Source organism: Notothenia rossii (assembly GCF_949606895.1).
Source record: "Notothenia rossii genome assembly, chromosome: 1".
NCBI lineage: Eukaryota > Metazoa > Chordata > Actinopteri > Perciformes > Nototheniidae > Notothenia > Notothenia rossii.
Genome location: NC_136912.1, coordinates 12436495 through 12455095, shown reverse-complemented (window position 1 = coordinate 12455095; position 18601 = coordinate 12436495). Strand labels below are relative to the sequence as shown.

Sequence of the window (18601 nt, the reverse complement as noted above, 5' to 3'; positions counted from 1 at the left end):
AAAGCCAAAGCAAGCCACATCTTGTGTGCAGGCACTCAAACACAACATATCTTCCCCTTTGTGGACAGAATCTTCTAAAGGCCTGCTATCAGTATAATTGCTGTTATTAAACCTGGAATAGATTGTTATTGCAATGTAACCCCTCCCAATTGTAAATTTAGCACATTTTTAAAGACACCCTGAGACATTTATTGTCTTACAAACAGTTTGTAGGTACATGTAAAATGGTCTTTGTGGTTGTGTATTGAGGTGCCCTGGGTTTGTGCTTAGCAGAGGTAGCCGAACTTAGGTGCAAACTCAGGTCAAAGGTGGGTCAACTGTAGAGGAATCATTATGAATGAGTAAGTAAGCCAGGGAGAGGGAGGAGAGGAAATATTGTCGAACAATGCTGATAATCTCTCTCCTCAGAAACCTACTCACCTGGATTTCTCTCTGTGCAGGTGCAGGGGGAAGTCGGCCCAAAGCAGATACTTTCCTTTTTTTTGTTTAGCTTTCACAGGTGGTGTCATGGTCTGTTCCCCATCTATGCTATCAGGGGGTTTATATTAACTGACATAATGAACAGAATGATAATTCATGAATAGAATAAGCAGGAAAGAAGAAGGGAGGTCATAGAAAGGTGCAGTACAGTGGTGTGTCTGTGGGAAACGTTGTATTGACAGAGATTAAATAAACGCCTGGTCAGTAATCTATCTGTCCAACCAATAGCAAATCCCATTCATTTTAGATGGTTTCAGCGGCAAACACATCGAGGCAGACAATATTCAATTGCACACAAGCAATTCAGTCGCCAATTCACGTAAATATCAACGTGTTATATATGAGAGAGTGATATCTGTATGCATTTTTTCGATATGGCAACCATTGTGTGATTATGACATTTTAATCACCAACTTATTTGATGACATCTGAAACATTGCTAAAAGAAAAGGAGTCAGATGATCAGAAGGGTTTCTATCAAACCCCTAATTAATCCACATTTATTTGGTGGAGAAAACTGAAGATGAATGGGGAAAAATATTTCTTGTAAACATCTAAAGTTTACAGGTGAAGCTCTTCAGATGTAAACAAACTCAATGTAGTTGTGCACACACAGGGTTCCTGTGCATTGAGGCATTATAAGTGTAATGTTTGGTGTGCTGGCTTTAGGTTTTAACTCCAAATGAAGTAGTTTATATTCTGTAATCTGGCTAACTCATTTAATGTCTGATCATCTGAATGCTCACATGTTTTGCCACTCCGCAATATAATGTAGGGACCTTTCTCTTTTACCACATTTGACAAGTAACATTTCTAGTACAATTTAGCATACCAAAAGCTATGGGCTGAACTACAAAAACATCACCCACGTTGAATTATCCTTTAAAGGCAACAATAGGATACAAAGAACTAAAAAAAGACAATGTCCAGAGCTGGAGGAGGCAACATATCACAAAGATGTGCAGAGAAGGTGGCACAGTTTCTTCTGTTAGCATCTCTGAATCAGGATTGAGTCATCTTTCAACTTTAAAGAAACCCAAACATTAATCTGTAAATGTCAGAGTGTTGTTGAGTTGGATTAACTGTTGAAAGACAGACAAGTTATTCTGGATACTGTCAGAAACTAATAGACTTGTCTTAACTTCCAGAGTCAGACACAAAGAGAGCCTGTTTAACACCTGGAACCCGGTCGCGGCCCAAAATCCGCAGGTAAACAATTAAACAAATGCACAACATACTAAAAGCCAACAATTCAAATTGCATGTGTGTGGCATTAAGACTGCACGAATACACAGTATGCATGTACATATACCTGAGTGTGATTTGAGCTGAGCTTGCAGAATGATCAACTCAAGGACCCAGACTCTGTCAAGCATGGAGAGGTTTGAGCTGCACAATGGCAGCGTGATGGGTGTGACTCTCTCTGGGATTAAAGCAGGAGAAAAGATCCAGAAGCGGACAGGTTCCACCACCTCTGTGAAGCCTCCTCCTTAACACCGAGCAGGGAAATCCCCACGCTCTCTAATGCTCTAAAATTAGTTTGAATTAAACGTTAAATTACATTTTGAAAGGTGCCATGTTTGAGCCCATGCGAGCAACTTTTTTAATTTTTTTATTCTGATTTCCCCCCCCCCCCCCCCCTCCTCGGGTTGATTGATTTGTTTGTGTAACAACTTTTTCTCTGCGACACCATTTGAATGGACTGGTGGATTTGCACACCAAATGTTGTCCCATCGTGGTGTTTTGCATGCTGTGCAGCTGGCCCTTAGCCTGGCGCCATTCGTCATGAAAGCCCTTCTCTCTGGTCCACTGTTTGCTCACACTGTAAAACCTTTCCCGGGCTAAACCATTGTGGAAAATTAATGACCAGGAATAAAGATACACTGAAGTTAATGTGCTCAGTTCTGCCTCATAACCAGAGGTGGAAGAATTACTCCGATTGTAAAAGTAGAAATACTGCAGTCTAAAAATACTCTGTTACGAGTAAACGTCCTGCAGTCAAAATTGAACATAAGTAAAAGTAAAATAGGATTAGAATCTAAATATACTTTAAGTACTAAAGTAAAAGTACTCATTATGCAGGAAGGCCCGTTTTAGCCCCTTATGGCGCCATTTCACTGCAGTGCGGAGCTCGCTTTAAGCGTGCTGTGCCTGGCCTGTTTTTGGTTGCGTTTCCACTTGGCGTAGTTCCGGCTAGCGGGTACTATTTCACAGTTTTTCTGGCCCCATAAAATCGAGGTTCTTTCCAGGCCAACAACCAGGCTGAGTCGGGCTGAGTATGCTAAATTAGAGAGAGAATCGCTGGCAGGGGGTCTACAACTACAACAAAATGAATATATTTGACCGTGATTTAATTGTAATACACGTTTCAAAATGATGCCGAAGTAACAACATACTGATACCGGTTAGTAAAAACCATGAATTAATGCTTTGACAAGTCTGCAGACAGACGGCAGGCGAAAGACCTTTTAAAATGTGTGTTTTCTGAATGGAGATCGGCTAAGCTAACGCAATATGCTCCGACCGTCCACACTCACAACAGCGGCCTCCAGACATAAATAAACCAGCGACTGTATTCACCATAACAAAGACAGTCTGTGGTTTGTACTTGTTTAACTTTTGTCAAGTTTCTGAACAGATATGAGGATCTGTGAGCTCTGAGTGTTAACAGCTAACGGCTGATGTTGGTTTTGTGGTTCGCATTGAAGATGACGTCACGGCTCCGCCTACAATGCGTTACTATAGTTACTTCCCCAGTTCCTAAACTGTAATTGAAACGTAGCATAAAGTGAGCCTGGCCCAACAAGGCCTAACGAGGCCTAGCCATACCGTACTAAGCCGAGCGAGGCCCTGCAGTGGAAAAGCGCCATTATATGTGGGTGTTATAAATGTTGATTATTTATTCACCCACCTAGTTCATCACTTTAATGTTGTTGTTTATACACTACTGGGTTGCTTAACCTATAATTATATATAATAATGTACTTGTTAATTTATATTTTGTATGAATAATCCAAATCTGCAAAAAAGCTAGTAACTCAAATAGAAAAATAAACGTCTGTACAACATGTAGTGGAGTAAGAGTATAAATTAGTACAATGTAAAAATACTCAAGTAAAGTACAAGTACCTGCATTTTATACTGCAGTACAGTAGAGTGTAAATACAATTCTCCCTCATCAATCTTCCCTGGACAACAGAACAGCAGTTAGTCCTGTGAGCAGGTTGTTTTTTCCTCACTCTTGTAGACTTCTTTATGCACAGAACAATGTGGTAATCATTGACATTATTGTATTAATCACGACTGTCACACTTTGGAATTGCTTTGACATTTTCAAATCATTTGTCCTTTATTGTTCGTCATTGTGCAAGCCTGCATTGAGTGACACAAAGAAAATGAAGAGGACATTTGTAACAAATTCTTCCTTTTGTCTCCTGGAAATCATAATGCAACTAAGAAAAAGGTATAAGGTCAAAGTAAAGGTTCCTTAAAAGCAAATAAGGACATGGAGTGTTTACTGTATGCTTAGTTTAATATGCTATAAAACATTTTAAAAAAGTTGGTTTAATGTGTGTTATTGAAATTGAAAGTTATATACTTACAGTGGGGGAAAAAAGTATTTAGTCAGCCACCAATTGTGCAAGTTCTCCCACTTAAAAAGATGAGAGAGGCCTGTAATTTTCATCCTAGGTATACCTCAACTATGAGAGACAAAATGAGAAAAAAAAATCCAGAAAATCACATTGTCTGATTTTTAAAAAAATTATTTGCAAATTATGATGGAAAATAAGTATTTGGTCAATAACAAACAAACAACATTTCTGGCTCTCACAGACCTGTAACTTCTTCTTTAAGAGCCTCCTCTGTCCTCCACTTGTTAACTGTATTAATGGCACCTGTTTGAACTCGTTATCAGTATAAAAGCCACCTGTCCACAACCTCAAACAGTCACACTCAAAACTCCAATATGGCCAAGACCAAAGAGCTGTCAAAGGACACCAGAAACACAATTGTAGACCTGCACCAGGCTGGGAAGACTAAATCTGCAATAGGTAAGCAGCTTGGTGTGAAGAAATCAACTGTGGGAGCAATTATTAGAAAATGGAAGACATACAAGACCACTGATAATCTCCATCGATCTGGGGCTCCACGCAAGATCTCACCCCGTGGGGTCAAAATGATCACAAGAACGGTGAGCAAAGATCCCAGAACCACACGGGGGGACCTAGTCAATGACCTGCAGAGAGCTGGGACCAAAGTAACAAAGGCTACCATCAGTAACACACTACGCCGCCAGGGACTTAAATCCTGCAGTGCCAGACGTGTCCCCCTGCTTAAGCCTGTACATGTCCAGGCCCGTCTGAAGTTTGCTAGAGAGCATTTAGATGATCCAGAAGAGGATTGGGAGAATGTCATATGGTCAGATGAAACCAAAATAGAACTTTTTGGTAAAAACTCAACTAGACGTGTTTGGAGAAGAAAGAATGCTGAGTTGCATCCAAAGAACACCATACCTACTGTGAAACATGGGGGTGGAAACATCATGCTTTGGGGCTGTTTTTCTGCAAAGGGACCAGGACGAGTGATCCGTTTAAAGGAAAGAATGAATGGGGCCATGTATCATGAGATTTTGAGTGACAACCTCCTTCCATCAGCAAGGGCATTGAAGATGAAACGTGGCTGAATCTTTCAGCATGACAATGATCCCAAACACACCGCCCGGGCAATGAAGGAGTGGCTTCGTAAGAAGCATTTCAAGGTCCTCGAGTGGCCTAGCCAGTCTCCAGATCTCAACCCCATAGAAAATCTTTGGAGGGAGTTGAAAGTCCGTGTTGCCCAGCGACAGCCCCAAAACATCACTGCTCTAGAGGAGATCTGCATGGAGGAATGGGCCAAAATACCAGCAACAGTGTGTGAAAACCTTGTGAAGACTTACAGAAAACGTTTGACCTCTGTCATTGCCAACAAAGGGTATATAACAAAGTATTGAGATGAACTTTTGTTATTGACCAAATACTTATTTCCACCATAATTTGCAAATAAAGTCTTTAAAAATCAGACAATGTGATTTTCTGGATTTTTTTTTCTCATTTTGTCTCTCATAGTTGAGGTATACCTAGGATGAAAATTACAGGCATCTCTCATCTTTTTAAGTGGGAGAACTTGCACAATTGGTGGCTGACTAAATACTTTTTTGCCCCGCTGTACATGTTTTGCCATGAAATGGGAAAATATAAATGAATTGAACACCAACAAAGGTGATTTAAAGATACTGGTATCAATATTAACCTTTAAAGGCTTATTTTTGTGGCTGCGTCACATCACACACCTACATTTAGCTAATAATAATTGTGGGGGAAACTTCTGAAAAAGTTGGAAACAGGACTCAGAGAGACACGAGGAGAGCTGGAGCTTTGATGGCAAACACTGGTGGTTTATTTGGAGTTACGGCCGGAGAATTGACAAGACAGACGGTGTGTCACAAGTTGACACTTGATACTTCTACTACTAGTAGAACTATGCCATGGGAAAGGAGACAGTGAGAAGAGAAAATGATGAACTGTGTCGAAGGTTGAATACCCAAGCAAATTATTCCCTAACAATAATATATATATTTTATGCAATTACCCTCAAATGCAGTTAAAAAGTACATACACATCTGCCACAATGTGTGTCTCACTGTCTCATTAACATGATCCCCCCAAAGCAGAAATATTTGACCTTTACCAGAGCTGTGAAGATAACTCCTACTTTATCTAAATCATAACATCATGTGCAATACACTTGGTTTAGTTTATTGTTGTTACTGGCTGCTACCTCGCCTACACATATAATACATAATGCTGCTATTTCTACCATGGAAGTCAACTTATTTGATTTCATTACCATGGGCCTGCCTCTTATTTATGTGTAAGAATACGTTTTGCATTGCCTTTTTCTCTGCACTGTCCCCTTTACTGTAGCAATGTATTTTCCCGCTGTGGATTATTCTGCTTCTGATAATGAAATGACCAATGTAAATAGGGCTGATAATGAATCAGTTTCTATGTGTACCTTTGATATTCTGAGAACAGAAACATTGTGAATAAAGTGAGTCAAATTGTTCTTTAACTATAATTGTTATCACTTAGTTATCAGGGCTGGTACTGTCCTCATGGAGGCTCTTATCTTTTTTGATTCAACATCCCTCCTCAGAGGACCATTCCCCGAGGTGAAGCCTGATGAAGAGAGATGAGGCCACACACACAGGGGTTATCACATGTTTCTCAGAATATTGTAAGGGCTTGGTGGCTTTATTTTCACACACACACACACACACACACACACACAAACACACACACACACACACACACACACACACACACACACACACACACACACACACACACACACACACACACACACACACACACACACACACACACACACACACACACACACACACACACACACACACACACACACTACATTTTCCTTCCTCTTTCAGATTCCAGTGTGTAAGCCTGAGTGACGGAGACCCTCATTGGGGACCGAGCTGGTGCTGGAAGTGAATCCCGAGCCGGAAACAAACTTTTTCCCTTCTTCAGACTGACGGACAAGCGTGGCGTCAGACCCCCAGAGACCCTCACGGTATGATTAACACATATGCAAGAACACACACACTTGAAATACCTCCTCCCTGTTGGCACTCACACACTCCTTTCAGAGCCGCCTGCTCCCTCTCCCTCTCTGCAGCCCTAGAGCTGACGGACCTGTCTTTCTGCCTCGTTTGTCATCTCAAATCACTTGCTCTTTGAGCGGCCCTGACAGACGGGGTATTAGCCGCCTCTGTCTGGTGTTGAGAGCTGGGCTTTCCTGCTGAATAGAGAAACTATGTACGAATGCCACAGGAAAACATGTAATGACACACACTGGCACACTCCCACCAACAGCTGCTCCTCAGTGTCTGGAGGTGAGTGTGTGGGTGTGGGTGTGGGTCTGTGTATGTGTGTGTGTGTGTGTGTGTGTGTGTGTGTGTGTGTGTGTGTGTGTGTGTGTGTGTGTGTGTGTGTGTGTGTGTGTGTGTGTGTGTGTGTGTGTGTGTGTGTGTGTGTGTGTGAGTGTGTGTGTGTGTTGTGTTAAATTTGTACATGGTTGTATTTTCTACAAAGTGACATTTCTGTCTTCTTTATTTCCATTTCATACACCTTTTATTTGATGTCTTCTTCTAAGGTGTGTGTTGTTAGGTGACCAGTGAAGGAAGTAATCAAACAATAACATTTTCCATTACAATTTAAAGTCATCCCTTGAAAATATTGCAATTGAAAACACATTAGAGTATGTTATTATTATCAAACTGTTAAGAAAGTTACATTAATGCAAAAATAAACGGCTCATATCAGTGTTGTACTATTGTATTATTTCATATATTAATGATTTTTGAATTATTAATACTCATGCCTCAATGTGCAAGAGAATCAGCTTTTGTAGTTTGTTGAGGTTGAGGTTTTTTGTTAGTGATTCTATACTTTGTTAGGTAGCATTATTACTCTACTCTAACCACAGCATTATCAAGTTATACGACAAACATGGATACATATTGTATTAATCCATCTGTCATAATTTGAGTGCCAATTTAGGGTTATTAACATGCGGGGTGTGGTTGTCGGGTTAATCACAAGTGTCAGTCAGCAGTAGTGATTGATGTGTGTGTGATTGAATTGAACTTCATCTACAATAATCATAATACTGTAAGTAGTAGTAGTAAGTGTCATATTTTGTAAAGTAACTCGTAACCATAGCTACATAATAAATGTAGTGGAGTAAATAACACAATATTCATTTCTGAAAGTTAGTGGAATAGAAGTTTCATTTCATTTCAGTTCCATCTTTATTTCGAACAGATAAAAAAAAACAAATAATAAATGTGAAAAACAGAGTATCATATTGTTAGAATAAAGTATTTATCAATGTTCATAATAATATTTATATATTCAACAGAAATATTCATAATAATAATAATAATAATAAATCATATGTGTCCGAAAGGGAGCAGGAGGAAGCAAATGCTTATTAATTCCCACCCCTTACTTACTGCTAATCAATGATTATCCTTTAAATCAGGGGTGTCAAACTCAATTTCATCACGGGCCACATTCGATTTATGGTTGCACTCAAAGGGCCGGTTGTAACTTTAAGACTATATAAAAAGACATACATAAATATTTAATATATAAAATAATGTATTGTATTACATTATTTCCTCTGCATTGAATTATTATCGGATAGGGTAATAACTTCATAATTAACTCGGTCTGAAAGCGGAAGTCTAGGGAGAATGTCACAAAATTATTTTTAAATAAAAGCAAAATCAAAATGACATTTTGAAAACAAAAGTAACATTTTGAAAACAAAAGTAACATTTTGAAAAAAAAGTCAATTCTGAGAAAAGGGCATATTTAGAAGAAAAAAGTCTAATTTGAGATGAATTGTGGGACATGTAGTTTGTGGGCAACGTGCTTCTGTAAATCGCCATGTAACCGTGTAACAAACATATTATATTCTTTGCAAGCTCTTGTGGGGCCACATAAAATGAAGTCGCGGGCCGGATTTGGCCCCCGGGCCTTGAGTTTGACACCCCTGCTTTAAATCATTTCTGCAAGTTATTCCTACTCACATCTTTACATTTATACATACATTTACAATAATTTCTCATCTTCAATCACCTCTCTTCATTCTCATAGTTTTTCAAAAAAGTTTAAAATGTTAAGTAAAGCAAAGTACTGTACATTGTTTGAAATGTGTTTCTTATCGTACTTTTTGTTTTTGTATCTTTATACTATTTTAAAATGTGCCTTTTAGAAGTCTAAAAGCCAACATTTTGTTACACTGCGTAAACATATAACATCTGCCTCTGAAGTAAAAGGGCATTGGTTAAACATGAGAACAAGTACAATTACTGAATAATTGTCCTTAGGTTAAAGTTTATACAGTTCATTAGTCCATTTTGTGTGGCTTACACAAAGTCGTAAAGAGATGACAGGAAATGATCAAGAAATATGAAACTCGTTGTCCTCGACAAAATCTTGCAACGAAGGTGCGCCTACTGTGCACTTTTAATTTCATTTTGATGCATTTCAATTTCAAGATGAGGTTTTTTATTACCTCATCTTGTAATTAATTAAATAGTAAATGAACTAACTAGTAACTACTTTATTGAACACACTGTTAAATATTCAAACCTCTCAGTAGGACACAACAGTTTCAGAAAACAGCCTTTGCTACAAACTGCAGCACCAAAAATATTTAAAAAATATTAATTTACTGCTCCCTAAAACAAAAACTGAATGTTATCACATTAATGAAAGACGGTTTATCGCACCACTAGTGAATGTACCTTGTCGCATCGAATAAACAGACAACTGGGTGTATTTGGTATGTTTAGAAACTGAGACTTTGGAGATTTTGGAGTAAATTCTAAGTGTTGTATTCCTCCAACTGCTTTTTAGGAATATATACAATAGTGTACACTGTACAGTATAATCTTTTACATATGTGAGTAACTAGTAGAACTGGTTCTAATGCCGTGGGAGTGACCAGAGCTTGATATTTATTCTTCTCTCGTCCTCAGTGAATATGTGGGACATGTCTGTAACTGGTGTGGTTGTCATGCGGTCTTCTGTGGTTTGGGGTTGGCCAGAACACAGATGCAGTCTGCCATTCATGCGTTACTAGCTGCTGCTGATTCAAGTGTCAAAAATGATGGAGTGGGTGACTAGCCTGCCAGTTTAAGCTTGCCGTGGCTGAGTGTGCAGCATCGCTCCTCTTTACACGCAAACTAAATGAAACGTTGAATTCAGCTCCTGCAGACAGTGTGGAGAGCTTTAGAAAGGAAGGACTTTCGTAACTTCAAAATAGCTCCTCTGATTGAAAACTCAGAATTATTTTTATATAAAAATACATACGAGCAGCCAGAGGTGGAAAGCAGTGTTGGAAGAAGTACTCAGATCCTTTGATTCAGTGAAAGTAAAAGTGAAACTACAAAAGTATTAGCATCAAATTGTACTTAAAGTATAAAAAGTAAAAGTACTCATTCTGCACAATTACTCATTTCAGAATAACACGAAGTACAGGAGAATTATTCGATCTGTACTCAAGAGCAAAAGTACTTGCTATGCAGAATGGCTCTCCTCATTTTATTATTATGGTTTTTATTTTATCCTGTCTTTGTACATGTAAGAGTATTTTAGTAATGTGGTTTGTCCATGTGTGTCTTTGAAGATTAGTAGTTCAGTGTTATCATGTGTTTTATTTGTACATGGTAACTGTGAAAATAAAACATTTGCCATAATTAAGTACATTTTTGAGGTATATATTCTTTACTTGAGAATTTAGATTTAAGGCTACTTCATACTTTTACTCCATTACATTTTGGAAGCAAATATTGTGTTTTTTTATGAACTACATTTGACTAGTTACTTTAGCAAGTTCATATAAAACATTTAACAACAAATACATTATGATTTACTATTATTGATGAAGATAACTGACAAAAATTTGAACAAAAAAATTATCCATCACTAATTTAATACAGTGGTAAAATGTATATTTGTATATTGAGTACTTTAGATTTATTTTTCTGCTCATATTTTTACTTACTCTGAACACTGAGCTTTTACTTGTGTTGAGTGTTTCTTCACTGCAGTATACTTAAGTCTGAATACTTCTTCCACCTCTGTGAGCAGCTGATAACCATCTGTTCAACTATTATATGTGTTAGTGGGTAAGGATCACGTGGCATTTAAACACAAAAGGATTAGAAATGTTCGGCAGTAAGTGACTCAGTGGCTGAAACACAGAAACACAACGGCTGAGAAGGATTTTTTTAGTAAAACGAGCTGCTGTGTCTGCGGCGTCTAAGCAGGCCACCCACCAGGAGAGAGGGTCTGAGGAATGCTTTTTACCGGATTGCTTGTCTTGTTGCCCCCCCTCCCCCCCCACAAACCTCAACCCCATCCTCAGACCTACAGTGTTTTTGTGTTTGTGTGTGGGCATGTGTTCGAAATCCCATTATATACATTACTTGGAAGAGAGGAGTGTGTGTTTGTGTGTGTAATCGATGTGTTTTTGTCTGCGTGGACATGGATTTTCTCCGTGCACTGTGACCTCCAGTGTTGTGGTTTTGAGTTTCCTTTTTATCTTGTTGACAGATTATTTAAGGAAAGGCAGCACAAAAGGGCTTTTTTATTTAACTACTGTTGAAACAAACACGATTGGTTGACTAGTCGAAGTCGAGAGTGATAGAAGATAGTGAGTAGTATCATATCGTAAAGAATCTGATGATTTATTACTTGTACTTGTACCCTTAAATGGGCATTCACATGTAAATATTTCAAAATTGTGTTTATTTACTATATAAAACCCATATTGCCCTGTTATCACACTCATATTACACATTTCAACTTCACACTGTACATTTTACATTTGTATTTAATTGAATATGTATTTAATTGAATATGTATTTAATTGAATATGCCATTCCTTGCTAAATAATATCCTACTTTTATATTATGTTAGCTGTAATTTGGCCCTTCATCAGTATTTTATTTCTCAGATAGTTTACAGATTCTTATCTTCACGTTCAACTTGTAAATATTTTACTTTATGTTTCTATTTTACAATTGTTTATTTTCTACTGTTTATTTTCTACTGTTTTTATTTTCAAATGATGTGCAATGCACTGTTTCATATGCTGCTATAACGAAAACATTTCCCAATTGTGGATCAATAAACTACATCTTATCTTATATCCTATCTTAATATACCCCATATTACACCCACATTACTCCACCCCGTATAACACTGTTATAAAACCAACGTTACACCGTTACCCATATGACGCTGTAATTACACCCATTCTAAACAGCCAGTCAAATGCCTGCTTCCACCAGGATACAGAAACCATTTAAGGGATAAAGCTTTTTGAACTATCTATTTAGTTGTATAAAGCCTTTTATGCTCCAGAGCTCTGCGAGAGTCTGATAAATTGCCTCAAGTAACTTCACTTTCTACTTTAGCTGCTACTCGCATTGGTCGAATTGCATTGTGGGCACTGTAAACGTCAGGTAAAGACACTTGAAAGGCAATATCCCTGCGTGTACTGCATCAATTAATTGATTGTTCAGGCATACTATCGCAGACAAAACACAACTCCTGCTGAAGCGTGCTCTTCTTTCTTTGGATTGTTTATTTAAGCGGTGATCGTTGGTACCATTTGATACTGTGAGTACTCAGTTTGTGATGGCTATCAAGTTCATATCTGACAGACTGGGTGTGGGAAGGTTAGTTGCTGGTTATTTTGTTTTTTTCTGAGATGATTGACAAGGTAAATAAGTAGGGATAGATATAGGACGGATGTTTCTTGTAATACAGATCATAAGTATATTTGCTTTTACAAATAGGTTTTTGTAATATACTCCATTCTGTGTGTTTTAGTGGTGTTCTGTTTTCATGTGAAAGCACTTTGTAACTTTGTTTGAAAGGTGCTATATAAATGAAGTTCAAGGTTCAAGGCTTTTATTTGTCATACATACATATACAGTGTAGTTATGTTTATGAAAATCTCAGGCTCCTAATAAGTTTATTATTATGTGTAAAATGTGTAATTTTTAAGATCTTGTTTTCCTCCTTCTCGAGTGATTGTGATGTTATGTGAAATGTTTCCTTGTATCTTGTCTTGAATATATTCTTATAATGATGTTGCTGCTGTGAAAAATGTCAGACTTGATCTATCTATGAAGTATTATCGTATTGCTCACCCTTTTTTTGGACATTTCATGGTAATATTGTTAGCATTTCCTGTGACACAACACAAATAAATGTATAAGATACGTTATACTTAATAATTAGGAAACAGAAAAAGCTTATAACCACTTATTATCAGTATGTGTTACTGCAAAACAAGACCAGTTTCCCATATAAGCTCGACACTGAGCAGTACAAATTTTTCGCCATTAGAGGGCGCTTGTCTTCTAGTTTCCGTCAGCAACGGGAAGGGAGTCTCCTGCAGAGAGCTGGCACCGTTTCAGTCTCAACATTAAAAAGGAGACGCCCTAGATTCACAATATCCACCTGTGCACATAATGATATAGACTGTCACTGTATCTTGTGGTTGGAACAAGTGTTTGTGGAATTATCTAACCTGCAACATGTCCAACAAAGTGCAGGCTGTGTCCATATTTGCAGTTATCAGTGGAGCGATCTGACACTGGGTGTGTGGCTGTAACAGCGACATGCTCTGATGCTGTTCAAACTGCCGAGCTGATTCCTCTGCACGATGCTACAGCAGAACCCCCCTCTGCGGGGACAGTGACAGTGTGTGTGTTTGTTAGTGTGTGTGCTATTGTAGGAAAGAGTGGGGGTTAAACAGTGTGCACAAAGAGAGGGTGTAGCCACAATGACAGGTGGATACAGAGTACAGGGTGGGGACCACGAGGTGTCACATCTCTGATGTTAACTGTCACAATCGTTATCTAAACTAGTTTATCCTCCTGTCAGATGAGTGAGGAAGAATATGTTATTATCACAGTTTTTTAAGATGGCTCTGCACCGATATTTACAAGGGAATTTCTTTGGGAAAACACCTTGTGAATTTTGTTTAAGGTTGGATGGTCAAATGACACAAAACCAATGTTATTTTTCAACATTTCCGTGTGATGTTATGCACAGGGAAGTATAACCTAACTTGCTCATATTAGTGAATATGCCTTAACGATGTGACATTAATTGATTTAAAACAAGTTTTGATAGAAATACATTTTTTTCACAAGATTTTATGTCATACCTTTATTGGATGTAGTCCAAACATGTAAAACATGTTTGTTGAAAAGTCACATTTATTTTCAATAGTTTCCACGTCATGTGACCAAGTGACTACCAATCCAATGCTTACTACACTGGATTTTTGGCTTTTTTAAACATTTTATACAATTAGTGTTTTTGAAACTCGGGTGTTCTTAGTTGAAACCTTTATACAGTATATGGTTGAAACGTCTCTTTTTTTCAAAAGCTTCAATGTCATGTGACGCAGTGACTCCAAGTCAATGCAGCATGTTAGGCCTGATACTACGCAGGACGAGCACGACACCTCTTTCAACTGGATTTTAGTCCGCTTTCTATTTTCTATTTCTTCAAAAATAATCCCTTTTTTAATTGAAAACTCGTTGATTTAGTTTACTTAAAGAGTCTTATGAATGTATTTTATTTCACAGACCATACCCTATTATAATTTATTATTATTGTATTGTCATACTGATATTCTGTACAAACTGAAGTTCACTGAGACAAATGTAACATTTGTGATATTGGGCTATATAAATAAACATTGATTGATTGATTGATTGATTGATTATTTGTACAGAACATTTCCGATGTTTACAATGTATTTCCCAGCTTACACGTGTACGTCTGATATCTTTTGGAGCCTTTCACTTACTCTCGTCGTGACTTTGATAATGTTGCAGGATTAATACGAAATCTCAGTCCTACTACTGAGGTACTAAGGAGATTTTCTTACCTGACCTATTTTTTATGCTGTGTGGATTCTAGCTAGAGTACATGAAAGAATCCACCAGAAAAATGAATAATGCATATGTTCTTCCCTGCATGCTGAGCAAGTCCCCGCTGTGTGTTCTCCATATTCAGAAAACAACAGCCAAAGTGTTGATGTAAAATGGACGTTAAAGGTGGGGTAGGTAAGTTTCAGAAACCGGCACTTTTTGTTATATTCCATGGAATGCTATTAACATCCCGATAGCAATGAATATCTTTAGTGCTTTGACAAAAAATCCATAAAAAAATGTCATCTGTGGAACCCGTAATACTGTAAAAACTACAACCATCCGTTTAGCCGGGCCGGCTAAACGGATTGGATTGCCGCCCTGTCTGTCAGCCTTCCATCTCGTGCACGCACAAATGTATCTCGTGCCGTCATTGGGCGTGCATTGCAGCAGTAGTTCAATGACTCGCCAGCAACAGGCGGCCACTTTCACCAAGGCAGAGTTAGGTTCAACCAGCGCCATATAGATAGAGTCTATATGGCGCTGGATTCAACATCGTCTACTGGTCGCAAAACAAAAAATGTAATGGAGCAAATTAAGAACAAAAAGAAAGTGGAAACTAGGAGAAGTCAAACCAGAGTCAATATCGGAGTTGCTTTGGCTGTGTAGTATTGCTAACCTAGATGTGTTTAGCTTTGTAACGTTACTGCAGCCTGCTCTCGCGGAAGAGGTGCTCTGTAAGGAAGTCTGAAGGAAGGGGCGGATTCTTTTTGGCTGTGTACTTTCACATTTTAGTGCACTCGAGCCGGTTTCTGAAACTTACCTACCTCACCTTTAAGGAAATTAGTTTTACATTTAGCAAGAAGTTACATTATTAACAATCTTCATAACAGATTTCTGCCTGAAACATATTTTTTTGTAGCTAATATCTAGAGGTGTGTGAACAGGAAGGGGTCGGAGCAATAATAATTTCTTCGTATTTATTTGAATAAATTACATTGACTTATCACATTGTTTTCTTTACATCAAGCATACAGTCTTAGAATCCAGTGCAAGAATAAAATAAAACAAAACAGAAAACCAACAAATAAACAATCCAAAGACAATCATGTGCAGCACAGAGAATCCCTCCTTTCACATTGCTTTTGGATAATATACTGTATATATACATCTATACTGTATGTGAATACTTTTGTCACAGTTACAAAAATAAGATACGTTACTGTAGATGCGCGACTATACACACAAGGTGAAAACAAAAACAGAAAAGCTGTACAGTCCTCATTGAGGGCAAAGATACACACGATTGTTAAAAAAAAGTGAAAGAGATAAAGAAGGAAGGCATTGTTTCGCCTTTTACAAAATAAATAAATAAATACATGACCTTTAAACTGTTATTCTTCCCCTGCCAACAAATATACTGTCTGTTAATGTTGTGCTTCCCTTAAAAAGAAAAACACTTAATATGGGTTTTAGTTGATTTTGCATCGTTTATTGTAATCCTACTGAATATAATGAACTGGTCTTTTGATTAAAGAGACATCCATGTTTGTTTTAATGTGGAACACTGTCAGAAACAGTATATCTTAAACACCTCAGCATTCGAGGTCCTCTGAAGCCCCGTCCCTGTGCATAACATTTACCAAACCCCTCCCCCAAAGCACACAGACTACATTAATACAAGATGGTTGAGAAAATATTGTTTACTTCTGCACAGATTATGCTGCAGAAGGGTTAATACATTGTAGATATTGCAGGAAATAAATCCCTGGGGATGACGTGTGCACAACAGCACCTATCTGCTCTGACTATAACATGTACTGTAATAACTGAGAGTTTTAGATTATCTTAAAGAAGGGGAGAGAAAATCCCACACAATACTGCAAACCCATAAAGCCGGTGAGGGGAAACACGATGTTTATAATCTTGCAGTTTTTCAGAGGTCTAACAAGACATGAAAAGGGTTAACCAGCGGCTTTAAGTCGTTATTATGTTGCAGAAAGGAGGTTTTAGTGTAAATTGCATCATTCCAATTAATAAAAAATGTCCAACAAGACAAAAATAAATAATTTCTCATTCTGTTCAGACGTTTGTGCACTCCTGTCTAGTTTTGTCCTAATCGTTGGCTCATAGACTGCTAAACTACAGGATACTATCGGGAGTAGTAGGGATGCAGTAAAAAGAGCTACGTCTTCATCTGCAGAAGAAACAGTTGCCCCAATGAGCAGTTAAGTCCTATAAGTTATTATATCACAATACACCGACCATTTTTCACACAAGCTGCTGATAAAATACACGTTGGAGGATTTGAAACTTATGCACCATAGTTTTCTTACATCACTTCAAACTGTTTAAACTTCACAACTTGTGTTTTTGCAAATCATGTCATCACTCCACTAATCACTGGCTCAGATAAGTAATGTCACATACTCAAGAATACAGCTTTCCCTCCTGATAAAAATACCAAAGAACTAGAGATTGCGAAGCTTCACCATGCGGCGTCGCGAACAGATTCACCGACATCTCGCTGTCTGGGAATCCTGAAGCTAAAATTGGCGTTGACTCTGGTTTTAGCAGGTAACTTTGGTATCTAAATCACATATAACCAATTACGTGCACATGTTAATATTTTCAAAAATAAAAATACGATAGGTAATCTTGGTTGTTAGTTATCAACTAGATAAATGTAGTCTACAACCTTTGTCAAAACTCTGTATGGCTAATATGGAGGACATCATGTGGATGCCGAAAGACGACTACCATTAAAAAGAGGACTGCTCAAAACAGAACAAAATGAGCTCAACATATTTTTTCATAAGATAAAACGTTAAACACTTGAAACCATGCTTGACCTAAAGTCTCTAACAAACATGAAGCACGTGGACCTTTTTTTTTTTTCTTAGTATGTGAGAGAAAAGTATCTATCTACTGAAGAGGTTTCCACAAAGTACAGTGAATGAGAGAAAATTGTGATTTTGAAACGCTGCCCTGGATATCATGACGGACTGACAGCCAACTCAAACCGAGAGAGAAGCCGGGACAGAAATGGATAAAACGACTTCGTGAGCCTGAACGCACCTCCTGGGATACGGGGGAAGCAACGACATAAACGCAGATGTTTCCTCACTTAAAGTTTTTACGCTCAATCGGTGCATACTTGCTTTAATACTTCGCCAATCTTCGTTCGTTTTTGTGTTGTTGCTGTTTTGACTCCTTTAGGTGGAGTACAGGATGTTGGTAGGAATGTTAAGGGAAAAAGGTTAGTGGGAATACTTAGAGAGGGGAGGACTGGAGATCTGGAGATCAAGGATCTTTTTCGCCATCGTTGCAGATACAGCTGGTAGCATTGACGTCTTAGTGGGGCAGCGGCACCAGGATATCCACATAGTTGATGGGGAAGAAGCCGGAGTTGCCGTGCAGCATCCCCTCGTACCAGTTGTCATCGATCTTATTGGTCAGGGTGATGATATCGCCTTCCTTGAAGCCTAGCTCACCTTCGTTCTCGGGGTCAAAATCGTACAGTGCACGACAGCAGGGCTGGTCCAGCGGGGCTGGAGATAAGGAGAAGACAATAAAAGTTAGAT

General features: G+C 38.3%; 1 protein-coding gene across 3 annotated transcripts in view; it reads right to left on the bottom strand.

The window, feature by feature from the left end:
* Positions 1-15983: 15983 nt before the first annotated feature.
* sh3gl2a (SH3 domain containing GRB2 like 2a, endophilin A1) overlaps positions 15984-18601 on the bottom strand; it is a 42001-nt gene continuing 39383 nt past the window's right edge. For 2 of the 3 annotated variants that reach the window (XR_013801773.1, XR_013801774.1), the window contains one exon: positions 18434-18568. Coding sequence is in view for 1 of the 3 variants with exons in the window: in XM_079645319.1 (XP_079501445.1) it covers positions 18372-18568 (197 nt within the window). In the remaining 2 variants the exon portion in view is untranslated. Of the gene's footprint in view, positions 18569-18601 lie in introns of all 3 variants that reach the window. The other variant, XM_079645319.1, reaches the window with a different exon arrangement.